At 51.5% G+C, this 16,456-nt stretch overlaps 1 protein-coding gene across 1 annotated transcript; it reads left to right on the forward strand.

Annotated features, from left to right (window-relative positions):
• The first annotated feature begins 358 nt into the window (after nt 1-358).
• PRELP (proline and arginine rich end leucine rich repeat protein) lies at nt 359-14,589 on the forward strand. The gene is made up of 3 exons (XM_055581684.1): nt 359-511; nt 7,786-8,771; nt 11,738-14,589. The coding sequence occupies exons 2-3, from the start codon at nt 7,802-7,804 to the stop codon at nt 11,911-11,913; spliced, it is 1,146 nt and encodes a 381-aa protein (XP_055437659.1). The 5' UTR covers nt 359-511; nt 7,786-7,801; the 3' UTR covers nt 11,914-14,589.
• The last annotated feature ends 1,867 nt before the right edge of the window (nt 14,590-16,456 follow it).

Below are 16,456 nucleotides of genomic sequence, written 5' to 3' on the forward strand. Positions count from 1 at the left end.
ACTCTGGTGCTGGACCCAGCCATCCAGTTCTCGCCTGCACAGAGGTTGCTTTCATTCCTTTTCTTCTGTTAATTTGGCCTGTTTTCCAAACATGGGTCAAACAACCTCCCTCCCAGAAGCAGCAGCAGCAGAAGGAAATGTTATTAAAAACGGGTCCGTTAGTGGGCATGGTGTGTGGATGGAGTCTTTGGGATTTTGGCTGCCAAATAAAGACTTTATTGTTGTCATTCCTCTTCTCCCAAGCTCCCTCCCTCTCTTCCCTCCTCCCTCCCTTCCTCCCTTCCTCCTCCCCTCCCTACTTACAATCGGCCTGGCCCTCCCCTAAACTAACCTCCCTACCCCAATAGGATCTGGTGGAGGAAGAGTCAGGCAAACACAAGCACGCACACAGCACTGGGAGACCAGAACTTCTGGCTGGCTCTCTGCTGCCACAGCTCCACTGAGGGTGGGGGGAGGCAGTCTCGCCTCGCCGGAGACAAACCCGAGCTGAGAGGAGAGGCAGGTGGTTCAGGTAAGCCTGTCTGGAGGAGGAAGGCTCCGGCCTCCAGCCAGCCCCTTCCCACCCCATCCACGCCAGGCTACTGCTCTAGGCTCTGTCCTCACCTTCCTTCCTTCCTCCCACCCCTCCTTCCTGTCTTCTACCGGATTTTTCTCCTTTCAGAGGAGCTCAGATCAGTCATCCTCATTTCGTCTCCACCCTCTTCCTTCTCTTCATCATTCTGCACCCATGTATTGGCTTGTTGCAAAAGTTAAACTTTCTTGGTACAGATGTGTACTGTAGCCCAGCTCTGCTGCACGCAGCATTTCTACAGATCGGGTTCCCATGGAAACTCTACTCTAGAACCCGTTTTGCTGAATCTTTGATGCTTTGTCACACATGTGCCACACAGATACTGCACTTTCACTTCGCATGCACACACACGAATACACACACAGCATGAAAGCATCCTGTCCATTCACCTCCATTCTGACGGCATTTGACACGCAGAGCCAGAGCACACAGTGACAAGACCCTGGCAGGAACACACACGGGCACACGCACACACTGCACCAAGGAGAAAAGAGCAAGTGCGTCTTCCCACCAAGGTGGCAGAGCCAACGAAATCATGTGTCCTGAGTGCAGGCAGAGCGGGAACAGGATGAACAGCAGCAGGGGCTGGAGAGATTTCTTCATTCTTTAGAACTTAATTGGGTGGGAGAGAGAAAAAGCAGCTTTCCAACCTGCACAGTGTATTCCCAGTAGCTCTGACTTTCTCTGCCTCACTAGTCCAAACCACTTTTCTTTTGGAAAGAGAGAGAAGAAAGCAACCCTACTCTGAAGCCTTAGAGGTACTATTTCCCAGCACTGGGGGTATTCATTTCTATTTTAGGCAGGCAGCCAGAAAAGAATTCTCTTTAAAGCCACTTCAACATAATCCCACATTGGCAAGGGCTCCCTATGGGAGAGGAAAAAAGACATAGTTCCTTAATCAGTCAAGGGAGGGGAAAACTAAAGTGGGAAATGGAATTTTTTAAATAGGGTGGACCCTCTCCATTTCCCCAGCTCATTCCTCTTCGATTATGCAGAGTGTTATCCCAAGGCCAGAAGGGCATGGCCTAGGAGAGGGTCTCCAAGTACCTGGAGACCTGGGTGCAGGGGAGGGTGAGAGGTGCTCACTAGAATTACAGACAACCAGATCCTTTGCTCTAGACCCACGGGATCAAGACCCAAGAATCTGCTGTTGTTTCAGGATGTGAGAGGCAGCAAGGGTTTGAGAGTCTGAACCAGAGGCCTGAGGGAGACATGTGTAGGACTGAACAGCCCAGGATTCTGGCAGCGTTAGCTGGGCAGACAGGCTATGTGGCTTCCCGGACAAGGACTGTCTGATGGAGCAGCTTCCAAGTGTCTCTAGTGGGCCACCCTCTTTTGCAGAGTAACAGCAAGCACCTGAAGGAATGGAAGACCTTCTGTGAGCTCTCCGCTTCTCGTCTCCTTGTAAGCACCGGCAGCTGTGTGATGAGGGAACATTCCAGAAAGCAATTTCCCCCAAGGTAGCTCCAAAGAGCTTAGGCTTCCTCCTACCTGCTAATCTGCCTGCCTGGGCCCCCAGGAGCACTGTGCGGGGCTCCTCCCCACCCCTTTTAGATCCCCTGCTCCTGCCCAGTAGCTGCCTGCTCTGGCGGGCCTGCACAGACAATGGGCCTAACCGCAGGGTCTGCACTGCCCCTTCACCTCCCCAGGGGCAGCCCCACCTCTTGGGCCTCTGGGGGAAGCTGGAAGGGACAGGTACCCAAGGTTGGGAGGGGAAGTCCCGAGTCACGGTGGACTCCACAGCCAGCTGAGGACAGCAGGCTGCGGTGTCCCTGGTCAGCACCCCCGCAGCTGCGGCAGAAAGGCTCAGGGATGGGAGCGGGTGTTAGTGAGGGGGAGGGACAGAGCGAACATTCCCCAGATGGCTGGGGCATCTATGGCTTCTCTAATTATTTGACTCTGAGACCTAAGTGTGGTTTCACAGGCCTGAAAGGGGAGGAGCTTGCTCTGTGTAGGAAAGTTGGTAGAAATCCAAGTAACCATCTGCAAGGATCGGAATTCAGTGGAGGGAACGGCTGTCCTCTGGCCAAGCTGAAGAGAAAGAGACCCCATTGCTTTGAAATAATGTCAATAATAGCTTAACATTCACCGAGCACTTGGTTTTTGCACATTTACTCACTTAACCTTCCAAATAATCTGATAAAAATGTATTAGTATGCCCATTTTACAGATGAGAAAACCGAAGCTTAGTAGAGGCAAGAGATTTCCCAAGAGTACCCAGCTAAACAGCTGAGGAGTTGCAGGGTTGAGACCCACATCTATAAGCACTCAACACATCAGACAGATTCCTGTAGGCTTTCTTCAGGGGGTGGAAAAGCTAGGGGATTGAGGCAGAGAGAAGGACTTAGTGAGGAGCCGTAATGAGAGGACAAGAGCCATCTCACCCTAAATTGTTCCCTTTGCCTTTAGAATGGAAAACTTGCTCTTCTGGACTAGTGGCCTGAGGCCAAAAAATATTGTGTTTACATGTTGCCTTGCAGTAGACACTGGGGAGACAGATGATTTCTCCATTAGAGTGTTAGATTTATTTTTAGCTCTTTTTGATCTGTAGCACATTTTAAAGTCACTTATCACGTTTACTTCTGAAAATAACCCGATGAGGAACAGAGGGACAGAGAAGATTTCTTTATCTGTGTTTTGCAGGTAAGGGAAGCGAGGCTGAGGACAGGGTCGCGTCACTATAGACAGTGGGGGCTGGGCGGGGACCCCACACCCCCTGTCTTGTTTGCACCATGATGTTCTCTTCACCTTTGCCCCAGTCAGCCTTACTCCTATTCTGATTTCACTCCCCAAGAAAGGGACAGTGAGTTGGTGACTTGCTGAATTCACCATGCCTCCACGTTAGCCCTTTCCTTACCTCAGAACCCCACAACGCCTACTTGGAGGCCTTGGAAGAGTCTAAGGCAGCTGCGGTGGGCCTGCCTCACTCCTCTGTTAACAACTGGGCAGAGACGACCCGATTCTCCCGGCTTCCAACTCCCCTGTGGGCTTCAGGAAGACATAGAGAATAGAATGGCTTTCAGAAGTCTGAGTTTAGGACAGAAAGAAGGAAACCAAAAAAAGAGGGTCATCCCAACGTCCCTGGGCACGGCTCTGGCAGGGGCAGCCCCACTCCAAGGGCAGGGTCACTAGCTGGGTTAAGCCATGGAGGCCTCAGGGGTCATGAGCTGGATGTGAAATCTGACAAGAACACCAGGAAGTAGTGTGGAGTCATCTTTCTTTAACCCAAGGAGACACACCCAACCTCACTCTCAGCTCAACCCCAATCCCAGGCTCTCTCCATACAAAGCCAATTACCCTATGATTTAGTAAACCCTTGTGGGCCTCAACCAAACCCTGCCCTGAGGCTAAACGTTGCAAGAGTCCTGGGAGTATGAACCTTAAATGAATGAATTTATGAGCTAAACAGGGACAGGGCTATCTAATCAGAGTCTCTTGAGAGGGTATGTTCTTTTGCAAACAAATAAATGAATAAATGAAACCCCTGCCATTTGCAGAGACTTTATGCTCTATGACATGTCTTCATGTGGATGGTCCCATTTGATCCTCACACAGTTGAGGAGCCTGGTCCTGAGGAGGTGGGTCAGAGCCAGGATTCAAGCCTAAGTCTCTAATACTTGAGATTGAAATTTGAATTTAAAACTCTCTTAGAAAATCTCAAATGGGAGAGTGAATTTTGGGTTGGTCAAAGCACTTGCTTTCCTCTCACAAATGAGCAGCTTTTTGAGAACAGGTGTTGGTGAATGGGATTAACAGGAGGTCAGTGGTTATAGGCGGTCCAAATGCATTTATTGATCAAGCAGTGAGCTCGGCCCAGCAGAAAGTGGGGAGGTGTGCTTGCGAAGGCATAAGAAATTTAAAAATCACATACACTTAAAATCCCGCCTAAGGAAACTTATGACGCGACAGAAGGTTCTGGAAGACAGGAACATACGAAGGTGTGACTTTGGGCTTTGTGGGAGAGACTATGGCTCCCTTTGGAGTCCAGGGACTTGTCGTCTGTCCCAAATTCTGGTTTGGAGACTTAGACTGTGGGGACAGCCCAGACTCCATCAGGAAGGAGCACTGTCCCATGAGAAAAGCCTTAGAAATGAGCACTGCTCCCTCAAGGAAGGAGCGTGCGTGCACACACACAGAATGGTTCAGCCCCAGGGCTAAGAGCAGGGGAATTCAACAGACCTAGTTTCTCCAAGAAACAGGCCCAGGAGCTTCTCCTTGAGAACCTTCTCAGCTCTGAAAGGAGCGTGGCCAGCCCCTAGAGGTCTGGAGTGTAGACGGGTCAGAGGGCAGGTGGGGAGAGAAGGGAAGTTCCCAAAGGGTCTGGCACAGGAGGTGGCGGCAAGGGCGGCCTGTGTTCACAGCGATGGCAGGGGTGGGGGGCACGCCCGTCGGGTGGGGCTGTGACTGACCCGCGGCTCTGAGGCGCCTGAGCCAAGTGCTGCCCGGGCCCCGCGTCACTGGGAAGCGCCTCGTGCCAGGGCCGCTGCCGCTCCGCACGGGCGTGACTTGCCCACTCAGGGCCCAGGGTGAATGCTCCTGCTGACCAAGGCAGTGAAGTGGACGGGGCTCCTCCAGGCTGGGAAGCCTTCCCGGGGCTTCTCACTGCACAAGAAGCCTCTTGCTTATTGTCAGGCTCCCAGCTGGTCAGGAAGTAAAAAGTGCCAAAGCAAAAAAATGTAAGGTCACAAAAACTGGGGCTTTTAAAAATGTTAGGTTTTAGCACACGAATATAATGCTTTAACCCCGTTTAAAATCTCTGTGCAATACTGTTGTGCTATTTCAAGAAAATGACAGAACTTGTAACAATTTCATTGATCACCAATTACAAGTGGTGTGGGATCTGGCCACAAAACTCAAGTTTAGTCTTACAATGAATGTCTTTTCACCTCAGTCTTTTTGGTGTATCCCCAAGATTGTTACATGCGCAACTGGAGATAAAGCCAAGAATCTAACTGCAGCGTCCTTTGTGATAGGAGGCCAGGGGAAATGGCCCCCTGGACTCCCTTGGAGAGGTCTCCCTGGGAAGAGACCACCTTAGAGGAAGGAGGAGAAGGAGCAGAAGCTGCAGGGCAGCCTCCTCTCCCTTCCCTCCACGCTGTCTCCATTCTGCTCCTTCCTTTCCACACTCTATACTCCATGAGGACCCACGCACGCACACCGAGGAGGGGCGCATGCGTTTGCCCATGTGTGTGGCACAGGGAGAGGAGTGTCTGTGCGAGCGTGTGTGGGCTGGGTGTCCAGGGCAGGTGTGCAACAGGTGTAGGTAGACTCCCTCGCCCCTCCAGGGTGAGCCCTGCCCTCGTCCATGTTTCTTGTCACACTCAGCTCCTTCCAAGTAACAGACTCAGGCTAAACATCTGGTGAGGGGCTTCTACTGAGCTAGCTTTGAACAAAGCTAGCAGGAAGCCAGTACTGGGTCTCACAAGGGAAGAACCTAGCTGATGTGGGCTCCAAAGAAAGCGGGGGAAGCCTGGCGCAGAGGCAGTGATCACAGGGTCCAGTGCAGCTGAGGATACACTCCAGCCCCCTCTCTAAGAACTCCAAGAAACCTGCATCTCCAAAGTGTCCCAGGCCCTAGGAAGGGAAGGGGCAGACCACCGCAAATAGTGAAGAAGCAGCAAAGAGGGCCATTGGAAGCAACGTGGAGACAGAGATCCCGGAGCAGACCAGAGGGGCTGTCACAGGGACCTTGGGAGGGGAAAGGACAGGTAACCCGACAAGCTAGGGCAGGAAGTCTGAGAGAGATGCCAGTTTTTGTCTGCAGCCTTGGGTCTACCCCAGTTTCCTCAGCTTAATTTGACTCAAACCACATGGCCCTATCTGTAGCATCATCAGAATCAATGGGAAGGGCAACCCCAAAGCATCCTTCAGCAACATATTCCACTATGTCTCTGAGGCGGGCGGGAAGTTCTCCTCTATATCCCACCCCGATATCATCAACTCCAGTGCATATGGGAAGCAGCAATACCAGATCAGAAGAAATGAAAGTGGTTTCCCTGCAGCTTTTTAAAAAATTGAAACATAGTTGATGTACAATATTATCTAAGTTATAGGTGTACAATACAGTGGTTTACAATATTTAAAGGTTACACTCCATTTATAGTTATCATAAAATATTGGCTCTATCTCCTGTGTTGTACAATATATCCTAGCTTATTTTATACGTAATAGTCTATACCTCTTAATCCCCTATCCTTATATTGCCCCTCTCCACTAGTAACCACTGGTTCTCTATACCTATGAATCTGCTTCTTTTTTTGGTTATATTCACTAGTTTGTTGTATTCCCCACAGCTTTCAGTATCTTCCTTGTTTATTTCCCCAGGAGCCTCCACATCTGGGGAGAAATTCTTGGTGTGTGTCCTGCTGGCAAAGACCAGCGTTCTCTGAGCTGAGCCCTGGGAAGGAGGGGTGAGAGGGGACAGACGCAAGGGGACCGCAGCACTTCCTTCCCAAGAGCTTGCTGAGCCCACGGAGACGTGGGTCTTTGTCCTGGGTCTGCTGTTATATAGCTTCCTGGCCTTGACAAGCTACTACTCCCCTCCAGTACTCAATTTTTATAAATAGTTGAATCTGGACTTGGTGAATTTCAAAACACTTTAAGCAATGCTACTTTTTTTTTTTTCAAATGCATGCTTCAGCTAACCCTTAATTTGTGTAGCAGATTTTAAAACCACAGAGCTCCTCATGTTGGACAGGGGTGAGTTGGGGGGTCCCCCAGGGCCATCCCCTTGGTCTCCCTCCCTCAGGAGGACTCCACAGAAATGGGGCACAGTTTGGAAACCACTGAGTTATGGAACCAGTAAGGACCCTTCCAGATGTAATACCCCAGGACTCTATGGCTCACATACCCTAACATCCCTCCTATAAGGGGAGAGATGATTTTCTCATGCTGCAAACCAGGAGACTGAGGACTAGAGTGGTTAAGGGTATTCTCCAGGAAACCCTGGGACTTCTGATTCACAGCCCAGAGTACATTCTGCCAAGACAGCTGACACTCCAGCACATCAGCACCTGGGCCTCTGGGAAAGGGAGCCAGACACTCAAACCCTTGCTGCTTTCTCACCTGCTGGATACAGGCAAGCAAGGAGATGCTTCCACAGGTCCCTGCCACAGCTCCCCGCAAGCCCATCCCAGCCAACTCCAGCTGCAAAGACACGTGTTCTTTTTACTGAGGCCCAGCAGGCTGATGACCTCCAGCGTTCCTCCCCACAGGTGTGTCGCCTGGATCATGAGGTCATCCCTCTGCTGGCTCCTCACACTTCTCCTCATCTTGGCCACGGCGGCCCAAGGCCAGCCAACAAGACGACCAAGACCCAGACCAAGGCCTCGGCCCAGACCCAGACTCAGACCCACACCCAGCTTTCCACAGCCCGATGAGCCAACGGAGCCTACAGACCTGCCTCCCCCACTCCCCCCAGGGCCCCCGTCGGTCTTTCCTGACTGTCCCCGGGAGTGCTACTGCCCCCCTGACTTCCCGTCCGCCCTCTACTGTGACAGCCGCAACCTCCGAAAGGTCCCTGTCATCCCATCCCGCATCCATTACCTCTATCTCCAGAACAACTTCATCACTGAGCTCCCGGTGGAGTCCTTCAAGAACGCCACGGGCCTGAGGTGGATCAACCTGGACAACAACCGGATTCGAAAGGTGGACCAGAGGGTGCTGGAGAAACTCCCCAGCCTGGTGTTCCTCTACATGGAGAAGAACCAGCTCGAAGAGGTGCCCGCGGCCCTGCCCCGGAACTTGGAGCAGCTGAGGCTAAGCCAGAACCAGATCTCCAGGATCCCGCCCGGGGTCTTCAGCAAGCTGGAGAACCTGCTGCTGCTGGACCTGCAGCACAACAAGCTGAGTGACGGCGTCTTCAAGCCCGACACCTTTCAGGGCCTCAAGAACCTCATGCAGCTCAACCTGGCCCACAACACCTTGAGGAAGATGCCCCCTAAGGTGCCCTCCGCCATCCACCAGCTCTACCTGGACAGCAACAGAATCGAGGCCATCCCCAGTGGGTACTTCAAGGGCTTCCCCAACCTGGCCTTCATCCGCCTCAACTACAACCAGCTCTCGGACCGGGGCCTCCCCAAGAACTCGTTCAACATCTCCAACCTGCTGGTGCTGCACCTGTCTCACAACAGGATCAGCAGCGTGCCCGCCATCAGCAGCAGGCTGGAGCACCTGTACCTCAACAACAACAGCATCGAGAGTGAGTGCGGGGACTGCGGCGGCGCGGGTGGGGGGCTGGCTCTCCCTCCTCAGCGCTTTCACGCGGGCCTCAGGCCTGTGCCTGAGGATGCAGAAGCACCCAGTCTGGCACGGTCTTCAAACCTTTGTCTTTCCACTTGCAGCCCACATGACCTTCAAAGAATATCTGACCTCTCTGCGAAGTCTCCTCATTTGTAAAATGGCACAAAATATATATGAAGATTTACTAGTTTAGTATGGATAAAGTGCCCAGAATACCATGCTTGGAGGGTAACAGCTTTTCTACCTCCAGCCCTTCTCACCAGCCCCTGCTCCTTTGCTCTCCAGACCTGTAGGTAAGGGAGACGTGAAATACAGTCCTGGACATTCTTCTAAAGAATGGTGACATTTAAATGCTGACTCTGGAATGTCCTGGAGAAGCCAATGGCACCCCACTCCAGTACTCTTGCCTGGAAAATCCCACGGATGGAGGAGCCTGGTAGGCTGCAGTCCATGGGGTCTCAAAGAGTCGGACATGACTAAGCAACTTCACTTTTACTTTCATGCATTGGAGAAAGAAATGGCAACCCACTCCAGTGTTCTTGCCTGGAGAATCCCAGGGATGGGGGAGCCTGGTGGGCTGCCATCTTTGGGGTTGCACAGAGTCAGACACAACTGAAGCAACTTAGCAGCAGCAGCAGCTGGAGTGTCCTGGATCTGTCCACTGCAGCTGTGAGAAAATGGGCTTCTTCCCAAGCCTGAGCCTAGGTTTTAAAGAGTCTGTAAAAACATACAGAGAGGCAGTTCTGTGTATATTATGAGTGGCTGGTGGTTTAATCGCTAAGTCGTGTCCGACTCTTTGTGGCCCCGTGGACTGTAGCCTGCCAGGTTCCTCTGTCCATGGGATTTTCCAGCAATAATGGTGGAGTGGGTTGCCATTTCCTTCTCTAGGGGATCTTCCCCACCAAGGGATTGAACCTGGGTCTCCTGCATCGCAGGCAAATTCTTTTACCAATTGAGCCACCAGGGAAGCCCCACACTAAAAGCATACGACTGGAAAAGACATGGCAGTCAGGAGAATATGTCTGTATGTGGATGCTTTCTGAATCTATCTGGAAGGCTGAAGGATTTGGTCATAAAAGTCAGTATACTCAATGCAGAATTTGCCTAAGCTACATTTACAGGGTCCCGGGCTTTGGATAAAAATTGTAGGTCAGAAAAAAGACTGGAAGTGACAGTTTTGCCCAATCAAAAACATCAGATCTGAGTAGAGCATCAGCAGAACAATTTAAAAACAAAAGTGAGAATATTCTCTGGCCCCTGGACAAAATCAGGCTACATCCACAAGACGAATGCAGGAGCTGTGGGAATGGAGACCAAGGAGAAAGAGAAGCACTCCCAAAATGATATTAGGAATCCTTAGCTTTCAAGCCAAAGGATGAGAGGGAGATTTTTGAATTTCTATAATCTCGAAACAAGTGGATAATAGAACAGGCTTATTCACTCATCTGAGATAATTACCCAAAGGTAGGGGAAGTGTTCTTAAATCTTGCAAGAAAGAAATTCAGGAAAAGGCAAAACTGTCTAATTTTACCCTGCAGGTAGCAAACTGATGGAACACATTACTCCCACAAGGCTGTATCGGCCAAAAATCTAGACAGAAAGGATACCTTGATTAATAAATGGTTGACAGGTTTCTATCAGATTGTGGATAAAAACAGGCTGTGGTGAGAGGGGGTGGTGATCCAGCCTTCTGAGGTTGAAGACGGAAAGATTCCACCCACTCTCACCATTTCACAATTTCAGAACAGCGCATCAGCGGGGTAAAGTCCAAAGCTACAACAGGTCATAGGAAGAAAATTCATCTATGTCAGGGCTCTTTCTGCTGCTCCAACGCTGAAGAGAGAAGAAAGCAGAGAGAGGGAAGATGAGGAAGAGGAAAAAGGAGATGAAGAGCACCCAACCACCGCCCACAGAAGATAAAAGAAGCAAGGCTTGGGAGGATAGAAAGCTTCATTTAGAAGAGGGCATACCAAAAAGGTGAAGGGGAAAACGGAAACTCAGCTTCCATTTGAAAACCTACCTCCATTTGCCCATCTCTTCCCTTTCTAGCTCACTTTCCCCAGAGTCAGTCATCAGTCCAGAATCAATGGCTCCATCACGTCCTGGGGCCCCGTGCCCCTCCCTGGCACCCCTTCTCTTCCTGTCATCCCTAGGTCAGTCAACCTAGCCATCTTCTGCCCACCCTCAAGCCTCACATCCCGCTTACAGGAGAACCTCTGGGGTAATCCATCCACTGCGGGCTTCAGATCTTGCTTCCCTCCACTGTTTCTCCACATGCAGCCAGATTCATCTTTCTACAGTATAAACCTGATCATAACGCCCTTCCAGATTTAGCCCCCCCAGGACACCAGTTCATAAATCCCACTGTCCCTCTCATAACATCAGTCCTGTTCAGTGACACTCCTCAGACTACAAATCAGAGACCCCATCCTTAGTGAAATATCTGAAAGTCTCCTATAATTGGTGGCCACAACTGGAGCCTCTCCAGTTTACTCTGCTTAGTATATCACGTTGTACTATTTACTGGTTCCTAACTCTGCCATGAGCTTTTTGCCCTCCACAACATCATTCAAATAGGTCACAGCATCAGAACACCATCCCCAGGTCTCTACATGTTAATCCTATCTTTGAAGGGTCAGCTCAAAGTTCACTTCCTCCATGAGTCTTTAGAGTGAGTTTTCAATAACAATTGTTGATCAGTTCCAATTTAGTTCATTTTACAAACGGGTAAACCAGACTGGAGGTTAGGGTCAATCACTCATGGTCGCATGTTCCCGAGAACTGGTGAGCCAGTTCCAGAGAAGAAATCTCTAGGGTCCTTATCCTTGTCCACCCTCTTTTCCCTCCACATTTTGGCCTCTAGCCCTATCTGGCCTGACCCCCTGCCCACCTCTCCTGCTGACTTCTCCCTTTCTTTCTCCGCAGAAATCAATGGGACCCAAATTTGCCCCAACAATATAGTCGCCTTCCATGACTTCTCCTCGGATCTGGAGCACGTGCCGCACCTCCGCTACCTGCGGCTGGATGGGAACTACCTGAAGCCGCCCATCCCGCTGGACCTCATGATGTGCTTCCGCCTGCTGCAGTCCGTGGTCATCTAGGCCCTCCTGTGCCCCTGGAGCTCCTCCGGCCGCGCTGAACGTGGAGGCCCAGGCGCCCGTGCCCACAGCTTGTTTGCTCTGTCTCCTTTTCTTGCTCCCAGCTCTGCCCTTCTTATCCCACCTTCCCGAGTCAGGGACAAGCCACATACTCTGCTGCCCCTGCAGCTTCTAGAACAAGATTTCCAAAGGCTTGATTTGGTCCACCCAGTTCAAAGACACCTGCTGTGCACCCCAACTTCTGGTCCCAGAAGCACAGGTGTATGTCTAAAGACATCCCACTCTCTTCCTCCCTCATCACTCCTGGGTTAGCCCGGGCCATGGACGGAAATCTGGTTCTCGTCCTGGCCAAAGCAAGCAGAGCATGGTCAGGGGCAGCCTAGACGTGAAGTTTGGAAAGTCCTGCTGGAAACTCCTCTATTGTGGGCAGCTCTGACCCAAACAGACTGAGGAACTCAGGTCTCCTGGGTCAAGGATCCCATCTTCCAAAACTGCTGCTGCCCTGCCCCATTCACAGGCACCAGACAGGCACCTGCCCTCTGCCAGCCTGGGTTCTGGAAAGGAGATGCAAGGGAACGGCTGAAGAAGGATGCAGGCTCAGAGATGGGCACAGGGACCTGCTGCTCCTTCATAGGGTGAGAGGGGCCCTTCTCGGCACACAGCCTCCTGGCTGAGCCTCTGTGCCAACAGTTAGAGCAGGGAGGAGCATTCCAGGAGGAGAGTGGCACAAAAACCCAGGGACCAGCCAGTGGGAGAGGCTGGGAGTCAGAACCCACGATGGCCCGTGTGGGTGCGGATGGCCCCTTGGCCGCTGGACAAGAGGCCCAATGCCTGAGGAGCAGCACGGGGAGGGTACAGAGCCAGCAACCCCGCCCTGCCCTGCCGTGGGCTCTCTGCTTCTCCGTTGCTGGGGAGCGGCTCCTGAGGAACTGCTCAGAGAAGGGGTGGGGAGCCGGAAATCTCCCAGAGCCCTCTTCTGCTTGTGCAGCGGCCTCCCCTCTCAGCCAGGCACAGCAGTGACATCTGGTGGCTGATACTGCCCACAGCTGATCCTGTGTCATCTTTCGGGGTGATTTGCCAAGGTCAGGAGTTGGCCTCTAGTTCCCACTTGAAAAGCTGTGGGCGACACGTGTGGTCTCTGTCCTCTGGGCTCTATAGGGCACTCGGGTATAGAGGCACCAAGATAGGGGACCTGGTTCCCATATGAGTGAACCCAAGAGGGAAGCTTCAGGAACCCAGAAGAGGATATGGCTTGTTCCCCTCTGCCCTCTCACCTTGCGGGTCCCTTCTGCTCTATGCTTTCAGGTGGTAGACTAAGGAGGTGGCTACAGTCCCCTCCAAGGACCCTCTGGAGCTCATGTTCCCTATGCAGCTCCACCTTTTAGACCATGTTCTAAGGCAGCACGAGTCCTAAATATTATCTCCTTCCTTTGCAATAATTTATTCCCTATATTGGAGAAGGCAATGGCACCCCACTCCAGTACTCTTGCCTGGAAAATCCCATGGACGGAGGAGCCTGGTAGGCTGCAGTCCATGGGGTTGTTGAGGGTCGGACACGACTGAGCAACTTCACTTTCACTTTTCTCTTTCATGCACTGGAGAGGGAAATGGCAACCCACTCCAGTATTCTTGCCTGGAGAATCCCAGGGACAACGGAGCCCGGTGGGCTGCCGTCATGGGGTCACACAGAGTCAGACACGACTGAAGCGAGTTAGCATAGCATAGCATAGCATAGCATTTCCTGAATGGACTGTCCTTCCCCCAAAGTTTTCACACACACTGCCCCCCAATCTGGCCCAGGGGAGCAGTGTGTGAAAGGCCTCTAAGGCAAGCCCGAGTCCCCCAGAGCTGACTGACCTTCATCTCCCCTTTCCTCCCTCTAGTGGGTGGTGATGCCCCCCCTAGAACCCCCAAGTGTACGTTGGTGGGACCACGGGGTGTGTGTCCTAGAAATGAGTAGGACACAGTGCCCACTCTCAAGTTAGGTTGAGAAAAGTTCCAGAGATGTTTAAGAAATTGGATTAAGCTAGCTCCCTAACTTCAAGAAATCCCCATTTTATCCTAATTTTTCTCTTTTGCTAATTTACAGAAAATAGGCCCGTTTCATCAAGTTCCTCCCCATGTTCCCATTCAACTGCTTCATTCTTTGCAGCTGCAGCTGGTTTTTCAAAGCTCTTGCTTAAAGTCAAGATAAACTGTAGCCAAGGTGCTACAGCTTGGATAACCGCCCCTTGTGTATCTTACTCCCTTGCCCTCTCAGCCCCTCTGGTGATGAGCACAGCGCCTAGGACTCCTCACGGAGGAGGGGTGATTCCCCTGCTCCTGCAAACCTGAACTGTTTTGTTTCAGCAGCAACAAAATCACCATCATCCCAGTGCCCTGTCTAGAATATGCCGGCTCCCTCTAGCTCCCTGCAGCTGTAAACCAGAGGAAACGGAATTGGCCGTATAGTTCCACCCCCGCCCCCCACACACAATGCGCTGGTTTCCCCGGGATTAAGGAGGCCGCCTCCTCCATATACAACTTCACTCTCTCAGTGCTGTTGGTATAGCCACATACAGGTGTGTAGGTAGGTGTGTTTGTGTACTCTGTACCTACATCTATTCTTTCTTGAAGATCATGACAACTTTGTGAAACAACTTTCACATTCCATCACGCTTCACAGCAGAGAAAATAAAGTGATATGAAAAATATCCTGCTTGAATCTGACAATGTAAACAGGTGAGAATAGTACCTTAAATTCATCTTGCCACCCTCTCCCCCTACCTCCAACCTTACTACCTCTGAGAAGACTGGTAGAGATAGGAGCCTATTCCTAAGAAACTCTAGGGAAATGATTCTAAAACCTTTTCTTGGGGAACTTCCCCCATTCCTAAAGTCAGATAAAAAAACCTGGCAGCTACATGTGAAGCCCCAAACTCCAAGTTCTTTTCAACCCACAGATACTACTAGATGCCTGAGGGTCTCCCAGATGCTCAGCACTGAGACAGATACAGAAAGACACAAGCCAGACTCCATTCCTAACCAGACAAAACCTACAGACTGGTTGAGGACCGGTAGTGTAAGATGCACAGAACAGTGTGGCAGAGGTATATCGAGCACAGTGAGCAAAGGGCCAACCACCGCATCTGGAATGGTCTGTAGGCCATGCAGACATTCACAGAGGGGCAAGATCAGGATGCCCTGGAATCTCTCTTCCGTGGAAGGTTTGTTTCAGAATCCTCCCGGACTACACCACCTCCTTTTGGATAAAAAGCTGCCAGATACTGTCCCACTCCTTCTACCTTGCCTCCTAAATTTCTGCCTCAGTTCAATTCAGCAAGTGTTCAGTGTATATCAACCACGGGCAAGGTTTCCAGCTAAGAATTCAAGGACCGGTAATATATACTCCTTGCCCTTGAGGAATTCATAAAGGGAAAATCCATGAACTAGTAATTGCATGTCTTAAGTGTCTGCAATAATGCTGGGTACAAAAAGCATTGTGGAGGGGTCTCTCCTCCTGCCTGGAGAAGCCAGAATGCTTCCTATCATTTGCTCTGGATCTTACGATTTGAATCAGATTTTGCCAGGTGGGAGGAGGAAAAAGCACATAAGCAGGAAAGAAGGGAACCTGCTTGAGAAAAAGATCGGAAGACATGGAGTCTACTGTGTGTGTGTGTGTGTGTGTGTGTGTGTGTGAGAGAGAGAGAGAGAGAAGAGGAAGAATGATTTGCAGTCATGGATTTATGGGGCTACAAGCCCTCGGCAGGAAATAGACCCCTGCTGTCCAAAAAGCAGGGGAGTTCCTGACACTTCCACCCCTGCCTCTCTCTCTCTCTGTGCCCTTGAACAGGGAAGCAAGGGGGTCACCCTGACCCAGACCTCTGTCCCCAGGGCCTGCCACCTCCACTCCATCATCACGCCTCCTGCTCCTCCTAACGAGGCTCGGATTAGAGCGGCTCTCCAGGGCTGAGCTGCCTGGAACAACAGCAGGACAGTTAGACGGTTCCCACGCAGATCACACACACACACACACCATGGGCCCTCACAGACATGCACACACACACACACCACAGGTCCTCACACACACACACACACACACACACACACACACACCATGGGCCCTCACAGACACGCACACACACACATACCACAGGTCCTCACACACACACACACACACACACCATGGGCCCTCACAGACACGCACACACCCACATACCACGGGCCCTCACACACACACACACACATACCATGGGCCCTCACACACACACACACACACACACACACACCATGGACCCTCACACACACACACACACCATAGACCCTCACACACACACACACCATGGACCTTCTCACACACACACACACACACACACCATGGACCCTCACACACACACATACCACAGGCCCTCACACACACACAAACACCATGGGCCCTCACATACACACACACCGTGGATCCTCACACACACACACACACACACACTGTGGACCCTCACACACACACCATGGGCCCTCATAGACACGCACACACACATATACCATGGGCCCTCACACACACACACAC

Source organism: Bubalus kerabau, chromosome 5 (genome assembly GCF_029407905.1).
Source record: "Bubalus kerabau isolate K-KA32 ecotype Philippines breed swamp buffalo chromosome 5, PCC_UOA_SB_1v2, whole genome shotgun sequence".
Classification (NCBI taxonomy): domain Eukaryota; kingdom Metazoa; phylum Chordata; class Mammalia; order Artiodactyla; family Bovidae; genus Bubalus; species Bubalus kerabau.

Coding starts and splice junctions, on each gene's coding strand:
- PRELP (XM_055581684.1), top strand. CDS start 7,802: ATGAGGTCATCCCTCTGCTGGCTCCTCACACTTCTCCTCATCTTGGCC. Junction 8,772..11,737: donor CAACAACAACAGCATCGAGA/GTGAGTGCGGGG, acceptor CTTTCTCCGCAG/AAATCAATGGGACCCAAATT.